The sequence below is a fragment of the Tamandua tetradactyla genome, chromosome 11, assembly GCF_023851605.1.
Source record: "Tamandua tetradactyla isolate mTamTet1 chromosome 11, mTamTet1.pri, whole genome shotgun sequence".
Classification (NCBI taxonomy): domain Eukaryota; kingdom Metazoa; phylum Chordata; class Mammalia; order Pilosa; family Myrmecophagidae; genus Tamandua; species Tamandua tetradactyla.
In genome coordinates, this window is record NC_135337.1 from 19819081 (window position 1) to 19835433 (window position 16353).

At 37.3% G+C, this 16353-nt stretch overlaps 1 protein-coding gene across 2 annotated transcripts in view; it reads left to right on the forward strand.

Moving 5' to 3' along the window:
• Positions 1–3276: 3276 nt before the first annotated feature.
• The window catches only part of COL11A1 (collagen type XI alpha 1 chain), a 215067-nt gene continuing 201990 nt past the window's right edge, over positions 3277–16353 (forward strand). For both annotated transcript variants that reach the window (XM_077120085.1, XM_077120086.1), the window contains exon 1: positions 3277–3613. In XM_077120085.1, coding sequence (XP_076976200.1) covers positions 3508–3613 — 106 coding nt within the window. In that variant the 5' untranslated portion in view covers positions 3277–3507. The remainder of the gene's footprint in view (positions 3614–16353) is intronic.

Genomic DNA, 16353 nt, shown 5'->3' on the forward strand with positions numbered 1-16353 from the left:
CTTAATGTGACAAAATAGGAAATGCCATAACCTTGTGCTTCAAACTGAAGACTTGTGTCAGCCAAAACCATCATATTTTATTACATTTTAAATCTATGTATAAACAATTACCATGGGCTGGCCCAGGAAATAGAGTCATTGGAAGTTCCCCAGTGAGCAGTTTAAGGTGGCCAAGATGGCTCTCTTCCAACTTTCCTCTGCTTCCTTTGTTGCTTCATTTTATCTTTCCTTTTACTGGAATTCATCCCCTGTAAATTCATGGGCAGTTTTCTGGGAGACATTAGATCTGGCAACTAGCTACAGGCTAGAAGAGTTGGTCATAATTATTCCTCCTTATGAAAATACTATGTTTCCTTCCAGAGGCATTAATTCAGACCCTGGTTATGCAGAGTTGGGCAGTGGCCAGAGGAATTCAGACCACAGAGTACAGAAAGCATAAGGTAGTAATAATTCTGTACAGAAAGCATAAGGTGGTAATAACTCTATTCATTCAAGACACTTTGCTTAAAAAGGACCCTTTCACAGCAGTGAGAAAGCCTCAGAAGGGCCTTCTCAGATGGTGGGGCTTACTAGACCCACTGCATCATTTCTCACTTTCTAAAGCAATATTAGGCCCTGGAACTCTCAACAAATCAAGAGACCAGTTGAGAAACAATTTGGAACATCATCTCTACTTGCTGCAGCAAGCACTGTAACTCTCTAGCTACTGAATTGATTTCATATTCTGGCAACTCTTACTAATGTAATTTTCTTAATTTTGACTATTGATTTCATTATTTTGCAATTAAGAGGAGACCTAGAAAATAATTTCTTAACTTTGTCATTGCAAAAAATGACATATATACAAAAAAGGCAATAAATTCGCAAGTACATTTTAACAAGTAGTTAGACAACAGATTGTAAAGTTTAGTATGGGTTACAGTTCCATGAATTTTCATTTTTTCTTCTAGCTGCTCCAAGACATTAGAGACCAAAAGAAATATCAATATATTGATTCAGCAAGTCATATTCATTGGTTAAATCCTATCTTCTCTATTATATTCTTCCTCCTTGTTTTTACTTTTTTTTTGTGAAAAATAACATATGTGGAAAAAAGCCATAATTTTCAAAGTACATTGCAAGAGTTAGTTGGAGAACAGATTTCAGACTTTGGTATGGGTTACAATTCCACAATTTTGAGTTTTCATTTCTAACTGCTCTAAGGTACTGGAGACTAAAAGAAGTATCAACATACTGATTCAGCACTCATACTCATTTGTTACACCTGACCTCTGTATAACTCCACCATCACCTTTGAAAATAATTTTTTAAAATATACAAAATACCAGACAGGAAAACCAGATTTCAGAAAGTTTGGAAACTATAAATATATGGGAAATTTGCAAGAAGATGAAGGATACTAAGGATAGGAAATTGACCTATATTTCTAATGTGAGGTTCTTACTTTGTAAATCTACATTTCAGGTTCACATGCAATATGATATTATTTTATTAAATTATGTTAACAACTTACAGTTAAAGGAGTCTGAAAATCAAGTTGCTGCTATTTCTCTGCAAAGGATATATGGCAGCCCAAATTTTCTGAAAGCAGTTTTACTAATATAAAATGCCCTTTACCTGGCTTCTAAGAGATCAACTTCTTGATGAGGGAGTGATTCTTTGTCAAAGTGAGTGACATTCATGCTGATGGTATTTGTCAATCATTTTCCTATTTTATATGCCTTGTTTTATACGTTGTTAGACAATTTCATTTTTGGGCCTAATCTGAATTCCTGATCATCTTCCTTCCAACTCCAAAACTTCGTGAAGAGGAAATCTGATTTGATCTGATGGGCCATGTGGCATATTGTGATGACTGATCTTCAGGTTTCTAAAGATTAGCGGCAACTACAAAACTGACATATATACTAGGTAAATTTAATAGAGAAGCCTTACGCCTTTAAATCCCTAAATACTCAACATGGGTTCTGGCCAAATCTTCCAGTTTTGCCAATAGGAAATGTATCCATCAATTAAACACACCTCTATCGGAGTACCTATGGTATGCTGGCACTCTGCAGAACATTGTTTCAGAAAAATCTTTGAGAGAGCCTACTTAGTAAACATTAAGGAACAAAGGAGCCAATAGGATGGAATAACTTAAGCTTGAAAAAAATGACCAAGGAATCAATATGCCGGGTTTTAGCGGATTACTGTAAGGAGCTGCAAGGAGAGAGGAAACTCCTCATTATTTTCACTGTGGAGTTACCATGTTCCGGCTCCTGAGGCCAAGTTCTTTATGATGAGCTGTGAGGCCTGGAGATGTCTGCTACTTGATTGTCTGGTCTCTCCTCCACCAGCCCCGCCGCCCCCCGCCCCCCACCTCATAAGGGATGAGGACAGAATCAGATGGCAAATTAAATTCCTCACCCCCTTAATGTCAGCTCCTATACATTTTTTTCCAGCTCTTTATGAGAAGAGCCATTGAATTAGCTTCGTGCTGAATTTAAACATTTAAGAAAGAAACCCGTGAGTTCCAGATCTTGAAGGAGAGCTTCCCTACAAACTCCTGGGTATTTGGTCTCTAGGGCCCCCCATCCCACTTTCACCCGTTTCTTCTAATTCTGTTTTTTTTTTTTTTTTTTTAAATAAGGTAAAAATACTTTTCGGAGTAAGTAGAACCACGAGCTCGCTGGTTCCACGTCTGCCCTAAGAAGCTGAGTTTTGCAGCCGGATAAGGTTACGGCTGCCAGCCCGGGAGCCCCGCGGCCCGGCCTGTTAGATGCTGCGGGCCGCCTCCCCACCCCCGCCCCGAGCGACAGGCAGACGCGCGCGAGGAGACAAGTAGCTGTTTTTTATTGAATACAGAAGCTCCTTGAAAACTCTGAGGGCTTCGGGGCTCTCCTGCAATTCCTTTCATTCCCAAAGTGCTGGAGCCAAGCACGCGTCCCCCCGCCACTCCCTCCCCGCGGCTCCTCGGGGATGTGGGCAGGAGCGGAGGGAAGCGAGGACCGGGGAGGTGGGGGGCTGTCGGTGGGCCGGGCGGGCGGGGGGCGGGCTCGGGGCCGCGCGGGCCGCGTGTGATTGGGTCTGACCCTCGGGCGGCGCGGCGCTGCCGGCCCCCGGGAAGGGGGGCGCGGGGAGGGGAGTGGGCGGGGGGAGGGGGCTGCCCGGAGCCCGGCGGCCGGCCCCCTGACGGCATGCAGCCTTTAGGGGCACGCAGTGCTCTCCGCCTTTTGGTAGAAGCCCCTCAGCTGCCTTCAGTCTGAAGGCAGGGCCCGGCGGGGGACGGTTCGGAGGGTCCCGACCGGCGGGGCCGTCCGCGAGGGAGAGGAGCGGGGCGAGAGGCAAGGCAGGAAGGAAACCATCCAAAATTGAAAGAAAAAAAGCCCTTTGAAGTTTTGCACCTCTCCCTCCCCGATGGCTGTGTAGCACACATCCCTGGCGGTAACTGTGCAAAGGACGAAGTTGGTCTGCAATCACAATTGTCGTGGGTTGAGTTCACAGTGGTGAGCGCCGGGCTTGGAGATGGAGCGGTGGTCCTCTAGGTGGAAAACGAAACGGTGGCTCTGGGATTTCACCATAACGACGCTGGCATTGACTTTCCTCTTCCAAGCTAGAGAGGTCAGAGGAGGTAAGAAAAAAATGGATTTGGGGAGGTGGGAGACTGCCTTTGGTCTTTCTCCTGCGCCCCTCCTCATCTCTGCCCCTCTCCTCTCCCCAACCCCCCAAAAACAATTCCTTAAATAAGATCCAGATTGCAGCTGCTACCAGGTTGGAAGCAGAGACTAGGGAGAGAGAGGTGAATGTAGGCGGGCCAGTAATGGGAGAGGAGGTAGCAGGAAAAAAGATCTGTCAAGCACAGAGCCTGCTGAAATGCCCTTCACTTTCCAGCCTCTTTGAAAAGAGGGAAAATATTACCTTGATCCCTAGGGCAGCTGTACAAAGCTTTTGTTTGAGGAGCAGTCCTCAGACTGCCATTTGAATACATCTTTTGGTGTTTTTCAGATTTTTACTAATGAAAAGGTGAAGTGAGGAGAAAATATAGAGGAAGTGGATAAAATGAACCTTGATAAAGATCTTTGTCTTGAACAAAGTAAGAAACAGTTTGTTTATACTTTGCAGTATAAGAGAAACCAGGGGGATGAATCTAAAAGATTGAGAAAACTTTTTTTTTTTGGAGGGGAAGGGGTATTTTCAAGAGATTTAGGTGGAGAAAATTGGCAGATTACAAGGAAGCATATTAGAACAGGTTCCAGATGGGGATTACACTTTTCTCTGCATTTTCAGCCCTCTACTCCCCTGTACGCCCCCATCCCCCTTCTTCTTGCAGGTTGGACTTGCAGTTCAGTTGGAGAATGATGAAACTCACCAAGTGATTGGGGTGGGGATGGGGGAATAGGGATTGGGAGGGAAGGGGAGGGGGCGTGGGATGGGGTGGGAGGAGAGAGGTAAGGAAGAGTTCCTACGTGGCACTACCAAATATTCAATGACCAGACCTGCTCAGAAGACTGCCTCACTGTCAGTACCCCAGGAGGAAGAGCGACTTCACTCCTCCCTTGGCCTCCTCCTTCCTCTTCCCCCGCCCTTTCCCCGGAGAGCATCTGGCGGGAGCAGTCCGTTAGGTGCTGTAGGCTCTGGCAGGGGAGACGCCTTTGGAGGTAGGGAGCCCACACAGTTGAGAGAAGAAAAGCAAGCTTTGTCAGAGGAAGTGCAGAGACGAGCTGGAGGATAGGAAGGAGATTGACGAGGAGAGACTAAGGGAGAAAAATAAAAGGCAATCCCAAATGTATAGGCTCTAGCAGAAACCTGAGAATCTGGCTCCCTGTCTGGATGCCAAGACCTGAATTCTCGCTAATGGTGGTAGGTGCTCTCTGAGGCCTCACTCTGCAAACCAGGTCTGGATTCTTCCCTATCTGAGTAGGTGGCTTCCACCTCCCTGAGTCGCAGGCATTGCTGGGTCATTCTATAGCAGTGGGACTTTTCCTGCTGAATACAGTCAGAACCACATCCGCACTGTATTTGAATTGGGAAATGATCATATTAATTATGAAGACTTGCTTCATTCATTTCTACGTTTTCAAAAATCAGCGAGAGAGAGACCTTGAAATTGGAATCCATCAAAAGTTTGTCTTTTACCTTTGGTACCTGGTCACCAGCTGGATCTGTCAGTTCTGTCAGCAGTTCTGCCCTCTGCTGGTTTTATTTATTGTTTGGAATTCAGGCATCTGCCATGGTAAATGAGGCCTCTACTACAGTAACACTGAAAAAGACACTCCATGGAAGAAGAGTGAACAAACCATATGTATTGTTAGTATGACATGCACATGTGGGCAAGGGGGTCAAAACTGCAGCTATTTAATTCAAAATATAGAAGCTAAGACAGTGTTCAGCGAATACAGACATGAATTATAAGCTCGAGCCATCTTTGTACGAATTTAGGGATCATTTCATTGAAGATATTTATGTTTTTTTCCCACGTTGGAACTTTATATAAAGCTATAAGATTAGCGGAAAGATCAGTCGCTACACTTCCAACACAGATTTTTCTCTTTTCCAATCAACTACATACCTGAAACACTTTTGTACAAACGTCTCCGTACCACATCAAATAAATGATGGAAAAAAAAAAAAAACCTTCCCTGTTTTTTATAACGCCAAGTAATGTTAGAAATAGTAAAGCATAAGGATCAGATGTTGTTGATTTTTTGTCATTTCTGATAAAATATCTTGAAATACCATAGTTTAGATATTCATACTAACTATGAATAGGGTGTTTGTTTTATCAAGGTGATTGGTGCTTATTGGTTAGAAGGATGCCACTACTTACGTAAACTTACTCTTGTAGGCATTTCAGTCACTTAATAAAGTTCAAAAAGGAAATAATAGTTTATTAATGTTTTAAAAGGGAACACTGGCTTCACAACCTGAACCATCCTACCAGGTAAAAATAAGCCCTGTTTCCATTTTTTAATATTAGCCTTTAGATGTGCAATTAAAATAACAATGAGTAGGACTCATACCAACTTTTAAATAAAGGTTTTATATTCTAGCATCATACTGTGCCTTATTGGTTTCACTGAAGCCTTGGTATGGTTTGGTGGCTAAAATAAAAATAATTATAAATTTGGCTTTCTTAGTTTAAAAAGAGTGAAGCCTTATAACGTTCAGTGTCCATTAGAAGTTGAGACTAAAGAAATTAAAGCTTAGGATCCTGAAACATCTCACCTTATAGAGAAATCTTGGATGTGAATGGATTAAAAGAAACTTTTATGATCTCATTCACAGTCATATTATTTTACTTTGAAAATCCAAACTCTAAAACTGGGAAATCTTTAATATATTATTAAAATATTTCAGTCTTTATTATGATTGAATATAGAAAGAACAGGGGCTATTTTTATACATTTAGATCAATTTCAGTTTCTGTTTCATCTTTTTGATACTGGTTAACATCGTTGTTTTATCTCAATACATTTATGAGATTTTGTATTTAGTCCATTATTCACTACAGCAAGGATTTATAGTGTCACAAGTGATTGTGTCCAGCTAGATGGTTTTATGTGAGAGTTTTAAGTGCGAGTAAGAGTTTAAAAGTTAAACTATAATTCAGTACTAAGGAAAAATAATATCTAATTGAATCAGTTTTTGCTAATTAAAATGGTATCCAACCTTTAGCACTTAAACCAGTATGGTGTCTTAGAAAAAGATAAAAGTTTTTATAAGAACTTTCAAAAGCATTTCAGTAATTTGTAGTGAGTCTAGCTGAAGAGTTGTTTTGAGTACCCAGGACCAGCAGGTGAAATGGTGCTGGCTTCCAGAGTATATGTTAAGCCAACCTTGCAAAGAGATCAAGTTTGTCCTTTGAGTTAATTAATCAGAAATCACCTTTAAGATCAGATATGTTTCTGATTACATTTGCAGTTTGTTAGTTTTAATGATATTGTCTCTTCCCATTTATTTTTTAAACATTTTTCATTGTGAAATCTAGCATATATACAGAGAAGTGATAAATTTCAGAATACAGTTTAAAAGTTGTAGAGTAAATTTCAAAGTATGGTATGGATTACAGTTCCACAATTTCAGGTATTTACTTCTAGCTGTTTGAATACACTAGAGACTAAAAAGAAATATCAGTGTAATGATTCAGTAGTCATAATAGTTTGTTATCTATCTTATTTTTTTGTTTTAGTTTCAAAGTTAGCAAAGTCCATAATAGAAAGATAATAAAGAAAAATAGGTAGCTTCTGAGAAGCATCTTCCTGCATATTTTATAACAGATGGCCTCAGTTCAGGTGATATATATACATATATATATATATATATATATATATATATATATATATATATCCAGTTAGTTATACACCTGTAACCTAAATGTCTATTAGTTTTGAACTTGTTTACTAATATCGTAAGGTGACAGTTTGTTTCATAGTTAATACTAACAGAACTTAATTTAAGAGTTACTCTCTAAGAGGTGAGAATATGTCCATAGTTGAGTTGTAAATAAAGCTATGAAGTTGCAAAATGAGACCTGGATATACATAGTGTTGATACTTACAACTTATTTAATTAAATTTGTTTAGGTTCCAACTTTACCTCATTTGTGACTAAAGAACTGCAGCATTGTTCAAGCCAGCTTCTTCCTAAAATATGGCAAGATAAATTTAATTGCTTTTCACATTTTGGGGTAGGCGTTCTATTGACAAAAATGTCTGTGAGTAGTCATTTATTTTCTAAAAAAATTACTTCTTTTCTGAGACAGATTCTCTTCACACTGGTTAGTTTATTGAGGCATGGCCTATTTAGTGATAATGAACGGACTCAATTCAAGCTTGGTTGGCAGTGTCGATAAAATAAAAATTTGTAATAGGTCAAGAAAGAAATGATTGTTAGATGAGATTTTTTTAAGAAAAAGCTAGAGTTAAAAATTACTACAGAAATCGCTCATCCATCCTATCTTTTCACTTTCCTAATGAGGAACCCAAGGCACAGAAAAGTTGTTAGCTGAACTCTTTCTTATAAAAATATAAAAATATTCTCATATTATTCAGCATTTATTCAGCTGGAGAAGGTGAAAATGTGTGCTAGTAATGAAAAAAATCCTTAAATATAGAAGTCTGAGACTTTATTAAAGACCAGATATTACCTAAATTTATGTATGCTGGAGTTTAATGAGAAAATAAATTAAGTAGAAATGCCTGGTTTTGAGAAAATCAAATGGGAAATATAGTTACAGAATGCATTTTAAAATTCTTCAGTTTTCTAAGTTTGGAGAAAGGTAATTTCTTGATCATTGGTATTTTTAATATACCTGATTATGTGATTCTGTAACATCACCTGTATCAGTGTAGAAAGCATAGTAGTTTTTAATAATATTTTTGTATACATATGTTGCTATATTAAAAACATAGTTTTTGATCCCTCTGTAGTTGTTATTGGAGGACCAGGCATGACTGAATTTTCAGGAAACTGAGAAAATTAACATTTTTAAAAATAAGGCAAATAATGTTAAATTTCTGTGCTTTTCATGTTAATTTTTTATTAACTGGATAACATACATCATATTTATAATAATATGGATTTTATTAATAAATCAGATTATGAATTAATTCTTACTTGATATGTGTTATTTGTTTAATAGAAAAATATTTTTCCAAATAAGTGGCCAACTTTGGGGTAAAAGTAGCAGAGAATCTAGTAGGATAAGATCTAATTAAAGTTTATTTTGCATTATCAAAACATCTGAAACTACATAAACATCTTCTACATCAGGAATAAACTAGCAGTAAATTTATAGGAAACTGGTTAATCTTAGTGGGATACCATGACATCTGTTTTGCTGTCAAAAACTATGACAAATTTTGCTACCACATATGAAATTTTGAGGAAGTAAGGAAGAATTCAATTTTTATTTCTCAACATTTATTTCTGAAAGTCCTATAATCAAGAACTAGTATTTCTACCAAATTATGGATCTTCCTATTTTTACGGAAAAGGAGAGTATGACATTAGGGTAATGAAGAAGACACTGCGAAAGTTAATATTTATACTCATGATTAATTCTAACAATTTATATAAACATGGTGTTTTATAAATACAGAGCTAACCTCAGCATTTTATGTAATTTTTAATAAATATAGTTAGTTATTCAAAAGTCAGAATTTTATTGCGTCCTAGAGACACTTTTCTTTCCTTCTACCATTGGGAAAAATAATTAAGGACACTTGGCCTAATCATTACGAATTCAAGGCAACTGCAGAGTGGGGGCTGGAGAGCCAGTTTGAATTTCTGCTTTTACTCCTCCACTTCCCTCATTAATACTAAGGAAATGTGACCTGAGCTGGGAACTGTGAGAGGAAACCAAACTTTTTGTGACCATTGAAATTTTGTTCCTTAGCAAATAAGAAAAAGGTATACACAGATGTTATAAAAAGTTGAAGCATTCCTTAAATTCTCTCACTCAAGAGTCAACTTTAAAGGCAGTTTTCAGTGTAGCTTTCAGTATTTTCACAACTTCCCTAAGTCTTTTTTGCCTTGCGATTTTATTCAAAGCCAAAGAGTTTTCTTTTAAATTATTATTTTCAAAACACCTTCTGGATACATTTATTTCTTTAACATGATTTTTACTGTCATAGGTAACTTTTTTTCTACCATCAGTTGTGTCAGAACTCAACATGTATAATACTAGCTCCATAAAGAAGACAGAAGACAATTTTTAAGTGATTTAACGAGTTGTATCTATTTATCAGTTGCAGTCTTTGGCCTACTACTGACTTGGCTACTGGTTCTTTAGACATTGGCTGATCACCAGACCTACTGTTATCTGGTAAAATAAACTCTTTGCTTGCTGCGCATGGAATTAGAGACAGTGCTATTAATTTAGGAGAAAGAACTCAGAGAAAGAAAGGTTATCGTATTTCAGAGTAAGAGACCGGTTTAAATACGACTTGACAATTGAGAACTAAAACAAACCTGTGTAAAAGTACTTTAGCACAATCAACTTTTGCAATCCCCTCAAACCTACTTTTTTTTTCCCTAAAAAGCATTTCTTTCTTATTTTCACCAAATTTAATTGCCCTTGAATGGCTGTGTACAGTACAGGCAAATGAAGGTCTCTATTCATAGAACCTGAGCGCATAGAGTGTCAGTGGAAGCTTCCTTCCTCTGTCTGACTGGTAAACTGACATCCGGGCTTAAAGGAATGAACCTTAGACTGTGTGAAGTAGTTGGCTTTCCTTCCTCATTCACATATTCACATACAGCTCGACTTCTCGAAGGGATGATTGCCAGGAGAAGTAGTTGCAGTGTGAGATAAAGCTAATAAGAAGCTCTAGTGCTGTTCTTAGATAGCTCTGCAGAAAAAGAAGAGCTGTAAATATCAGTGGTGTCTTTGACTTTGCTATTTAGACCAGAGCTGACAGTGGAGCACATTAGAATACTGGCTATCATCCTTCTCTTTCAATGCTGATGAGTCTTCAAAATAAGTCTTTAGCTTTGTATACATTATTATCCAAATCCCTTAATATGATGTAAAGTGCCCTTTGGAACTTGGCTGTTCTCTCTGTCCAAGCCCATCATTTTCCACTTCCCACAACCCCTCTCCCATTTACCTTGTACTTGAACCTTATTAAAACCTCTAGCCCGTGTTGGCCCTCATCTTTGAACATACTCTTCTCTATCTCCTGGGAATATTTGTTCCTTTCTTGACCATATAGCAAGCACTTTTGCATACTGCAGGATTTAACACACCACCATAAAGATTTTTCTCCTTTCTCAAGGCAGATAAAATGGTACGTGCAAACACCAAATGCATGTTCCTATGTACCAGTTTCGATCCAAGCACTTTTCCTATAGAATCTCATCATTGTTACAGTTGTCTTCGACGTAAGCTAATACTGACATTCCTGATTTACCCTTGAAGAAACTGAAAACATTTGGGTTAACTATCTTGCCGAAGGGGACACAAAGAGTAAGTGTTGGATTCAGGATCTGAACTCAGACGGTCATGCTCCAGGGCCCTTCTTTTAGATTACTCATCCATGCTTACTTTGTACCAAGTTTTCTAATGCTTCTGCTCAGGCCTTCAAGACTGTTGAAGTTACTCACGTATATGTCAGTCTCTCCAGGAATTGTTTGAGGATGATGAAAAATCTATTTTTACTAGTGTCTACAGTGCCTACTATGTTGCCAGAATGCCCAGTACATGATATAAACTCTATTTAGGCTATTGATTATCTTCTTAGTTCATCCAATAGATCAGGATAAAGTTAAAATATAGTTAACTTGGAATAGAATAGAATGGAAGTTTGAAGCATTCCTCATATGATTTTGTTAGCAGATCCCTTTTTATTTTGTTCACTTTCTTTGTTCACTCTCTCTGAAAGCTTTCTCCCTAATTTTCTTCATTAGAAAAATAGTTTTACACATTTCTCCAAAGATGTCATTAAATATTTGGAGCAACTGATTGATTATGTGACCTCTAATGCTGTGGTTTGCCCTAAGATAGTAATTTTATAGAGAAAAAATACCATTTGAGGAGGTACTTTGGCTTTAATAACAACATAAATCATCATTTCACATGTCTACTGGTGAACAAGAAAGGAAAGTTTAATCCTTCAATGATATCTATCTTGAAAAGTTATATTTGGAAATATTCCCCAACATATATTCATTTTTGAGCCTTTCATCTCAGTTTGTATGCTATTAAGGAACTAATTCTCTGAATTTGCTGGACTGGTTATTAGAAATAATGGCCTACAGTATCTATAAATTGCCTTACAATTAGTGTAGTAAACTAATTCTTTTTACAGGTTAGAAAGTAACATATATTGCTCATATATTATCATTATTTTATTATGAAGAAAGGAGTCTATACAATTTCAAGTGCTTAATAAGATTAGTGGTAGTTGTAGAATCATTTTGTAAAAAGGCTGTATATTTTTTAGTATATTTTCTTCCTAGCCATTGTGTACTTTAGAAACACTAAAATCGCTAGGATAGGTATCTTCATCTATTTTATTTACTGTGTCCCTTGCATTTAGAACAGAGCCTGTCATATACCAGTCATTTGATAAATCCTTGTTAAATGAAAAGAGGGTATTGGTTGCAGCTCTGATGAATTGCTCTTCAATAACCTAACTAAAGATTAGTTGGCCATTGCTTCCTTTTTATTCAGGATTTAGATATCATCTCCCCTACGACCTTTTCTCCTCAACCATGGAGAATGGGTTAGTTGACATTGCGTAATATCCTAAAATATCCTGTACCTACTCCAAACTCTAATACTTAACCTAGAATAGTTTTCATGCTGCCATGAAAATGTAGAATGTATCTGTTTCACCTATTGAAGAAATTCTGGGAGTTAACCTCATATCTGGAGCATAAGTGATGGTCAATAAATATTTGTTGAATGAATGCATGAACTCATGTGCAAGGAAATTTCACTGAAGTCAAGAGGATAGAAGTAACAAGTCCTGGCTTGGTATTGCAATAATTTCCAATCCCAACCCAGAGGACTTTGATTGAGTAGATTTTGGATGGACTGCAAGTATATGAACTTTATAAAGCTCTGCAGATCATTTTGATGCCCAGCCAGGGGGTTACAAACTTCTGAAATAGAAAATGAATATATTTGAAAATAGAAATGAGCTTAGCTGTCTAATAAGGCACTGGAACTCAAGTGAAAAGTTATTTATCTGTTTGTGTAGAAATCATTTGCCTAGTATCTTGTCAAATTGCAGTGACTCTGCAAGACCTGACTTGAGCAGATCAACTCATTATGGTAACAGATAATGTTTTATTTTGTTCTCTTCCCAGAGCAGATGATGAGCTGAATATTAATGAGTATTGCTGTTCTCAACATTAAAGGAAAATATTTATGTTGAAAATGTAACTTTAATTTTGTTGAAAAACCTATTTTAATAAGTTTGGTCATTTTAAACCAGAAACGCCATACGTCTGAAATATACTTCTCAACTATCAATTGTTCTTTCCTCCACCATCCTCAGAGTTGTGACATTAATTCTGCTTTCAACTTTCAATTCATATAAACTTTTGTGGACTGATAAAGTTCAGGATTGATGCTTAAATAACCACAAAACTTAAATGACTTATCATCTACGTGTCACAATTGTATTATATGCTGTCGCAGCAGAGACAGTATGCAAATCTTTATTGTCAAGGAGTGTGTGTTAATAGGAGGACCACAGTTTAAAGAAAATTAATACACTGAATCATTCATTATTCATCTAACAAATGTATATTAAATCCTTATTATGCATTCATGCAAGGTACTAAGCTTATTCATTTGTTCATTCATTCGTTTAATCACACATCCAATAAGTATATGTTAGAGGCTTATAACAAGCTCGGCTCTTATTTGCTGGGCAAAATTAGACACAGTCTCAACTCACGGAGTTTGTGTCTGCTCTAGGAGACAGTTATCAGTCAGTCGCACAAATAAACATAAAACTAGAACTGTTAGATGTTTTGACGGAGTGGTGCATTAATCTAGAAAAACAGAGGTTCATAGGTGTCAAATTGTTTTTCCCTGAGAAAGTAGCAATTGAGCCCTGAATAAGCAAGTGAAGTGCATTCCAAGCAGTGATAGGTCTACAGGTTTGTGGCAGAAAGGAAAACGATGCAGTGAGGGACTTGAAAAAAGGCTCGATGAAGAGCAGTGAGGCAAGAGAAGTAGAACTGGGGAGTATGATGTAAGATGGGGTCAGAGAATCAGGCAGAGGCTGCATAATGTAAGACCATATGGATACTTTCCACATAGCAGGGAATTGTGAGTAATTGCAAAGAAGAGGGTGGCTCTGTTTGTGTCTGTTCACACTGGGTTGCCTCAGATGATTGCAGACATGGGATTTTGAGATAAATATCCAGGTTACTGGGGCCATCCTGCTTTTTCTGACTTCTAAGGCAAAGAAGTCACCTAAGATAAGATTTAAACTTTGTGTGATTGATCTTGCCATTGCCCAAATTATATCATGTTTTAGGACAGAAATTGTAAATGGTGACTTTTGTTTGTGAGTACTAATGCATTGGACCATGATCTCCGTCATGATTTTTGAGAGAACGAAGTGATGTATGTAAGTGTTTTTAAGTCATGAAGATTTTTCTTCAGGAAAAGTTATATCAAAAAGAGTTTTGACATAGCCATGCTGTTAATTAAGTTAATTATGGCTTTAAATAATATTTATAAGCTGTCAACTCTCAGTCTTATTTCCAGGCCAGTTCTTCCTTCTAGACTTATGTATGCAAATACCTATTCAGCCAATAACAATAGGGTTTATTAAGTCATCCCAAATTTAACATACCTGAAACTGAATAGCAGAACTATCTTCCTGGGACCAATTCCTCTCACAGTCCTTCCCATCTCAATTAATGGCAACATTTTTGACCTAAAGACTTGGTGATGGTTTTGATTCCTTTTCTCTTGGATCCCATCTCCTATCAACAAGTCTCTCCTCTACCTTCAGAAAACATCCAGAATCTGACTGCAGTGTTTCACCTCTGTCAGACCTAGGAGACATCTTTTACCTGGAGGATTACAATTGCATCCTCACTGCTCTGATTCTACCCCAGTGCCCCTACAGGCCACAGTGAACACAGCAGGCACAGTGGTCATTTGTGTACTTCTGCTCAAAACCTTCCAATGGCTTTCCATTGCACTTGGGGAAAAATTGAAATGCCATACAAAATCTCCCAGGATCTTCACAATCTGCTTGGAACATCCCTCGCCTTACTTTTCTGATCTCATACCCCTTTTATTCCCTTTGTCTCTTTGCATTGCTTCCAACATGCTAGGCCAATTCATGTCTCCTATTATTTGCACTTGCACTTCCCTCTCTTTAGAATGCTATTTGGCAAAAATATCAGGATAGAGCAGCCTCTTAAGATTTTCAGATCTTTGTTCAAACATCATTTTCTCACTGAGGCCTTTCCTGCCTTTACCGCTCTCTGTATAGTTTTTCTGCCTTATTTTTCTCCATTGTATGAATCCGATATTTTCCATACATATTGACTTATTTAAGTAAAGATGGAGATTTTGTTTTAAAGCATTATAAAAATGTAGAATTAGACAATTTTAGGGTATGTAGGTTGCCTCAAATTATTTGGAATTTCAGGGGATAGTGACTTCTATGTCATATTCACTCTATTAATTCCCATAACTTCCATTTGAGTTTACATATTTAGGCTAGTGTACATGACTTGGCCAAATCCCACATAGTAAAGCATTACTTATTTGATGGAAAGGCACCATGGATATTGAGACAGTTCAAGAGATTATAGATGTGTGGAAATGGTGGTGAGCGTCTATGCTGTGTTTCACTGATTTAACAGAACAATGATGTAGGATCTGTGGTCACCTAAAAGGTAGAGGGAAGATATTCCAGGTGAAAACTTAGAAAGTAACTACAAGAGATTAAATATTAAGGAAATATATACAGTGCTGATTTTCAAAGCAAATTTGTTTAGTGCTCCTAATTTAAGGCTAACTCTAGGATCCTATGCCTTATCGATTTCTCTCAACTAATGGACAGGTCAGAATTTGTATAATAAATAGTTAAAAGTGGTACCTGAATGTGCTTGATTTTTTATGTCACGCTTTTTTTTTTTTAGTTCCATTTCAGAATTATTTCACAGTATTGGTTTTGCCTTACCTTTCCATGTATGAATTTCATTGCACAATTGAAATTTTCTAAACTGGTACTTTTCATCAATTTATAAAAAAGCACATTTGCATTTGATTGTTGGTTTTCTATTTTCTGAAAAGTTAATATCAGTAGGCTTGTTGGGCACTTGTTTTGATGAAATTAATTATGAAATTCCTAAAACTCCAGGCTCCATTTTACATGATTTTTGTCTATGTCATGCTCAGTTTAATGCAAGCTGTTGTTTGAATACCAAATACCTATATTTTTACAAGATGACCATCAAAATCTTGGGCTTTGAGATAGTTTTCATTTATTGTAGTCATTTTTTAGTGGGAAATTATGTTCTGCAAACTCAGTGTTATTAATAGTGAAGCATTTGGGGGGAAGCTAAATTTTAGAACACTTTGGGGAAAAAAATTCTAAGTAGTGTTATGGAACACTTCCCATGTACAGGAATATTTAATGTAAACTGCATATTATAAGGGTGTCTTATATAAACTTACAATTTCTTACTATACTTAAGCAGGTCGTTTCTTCTGTTTAGTGCTTTGACCACAAAGATTAGAATGCAGATAGAAAGTCTGGTAATTTTAGCTAAAGGGGTTGTGTTGGAACATTGATAATTTATGTGATTTCGTTAACATCATTTATACCATACGGTTGTTTGAAGATGCACCTCCATACCTTTTTAAATATGGCAGTATCTATG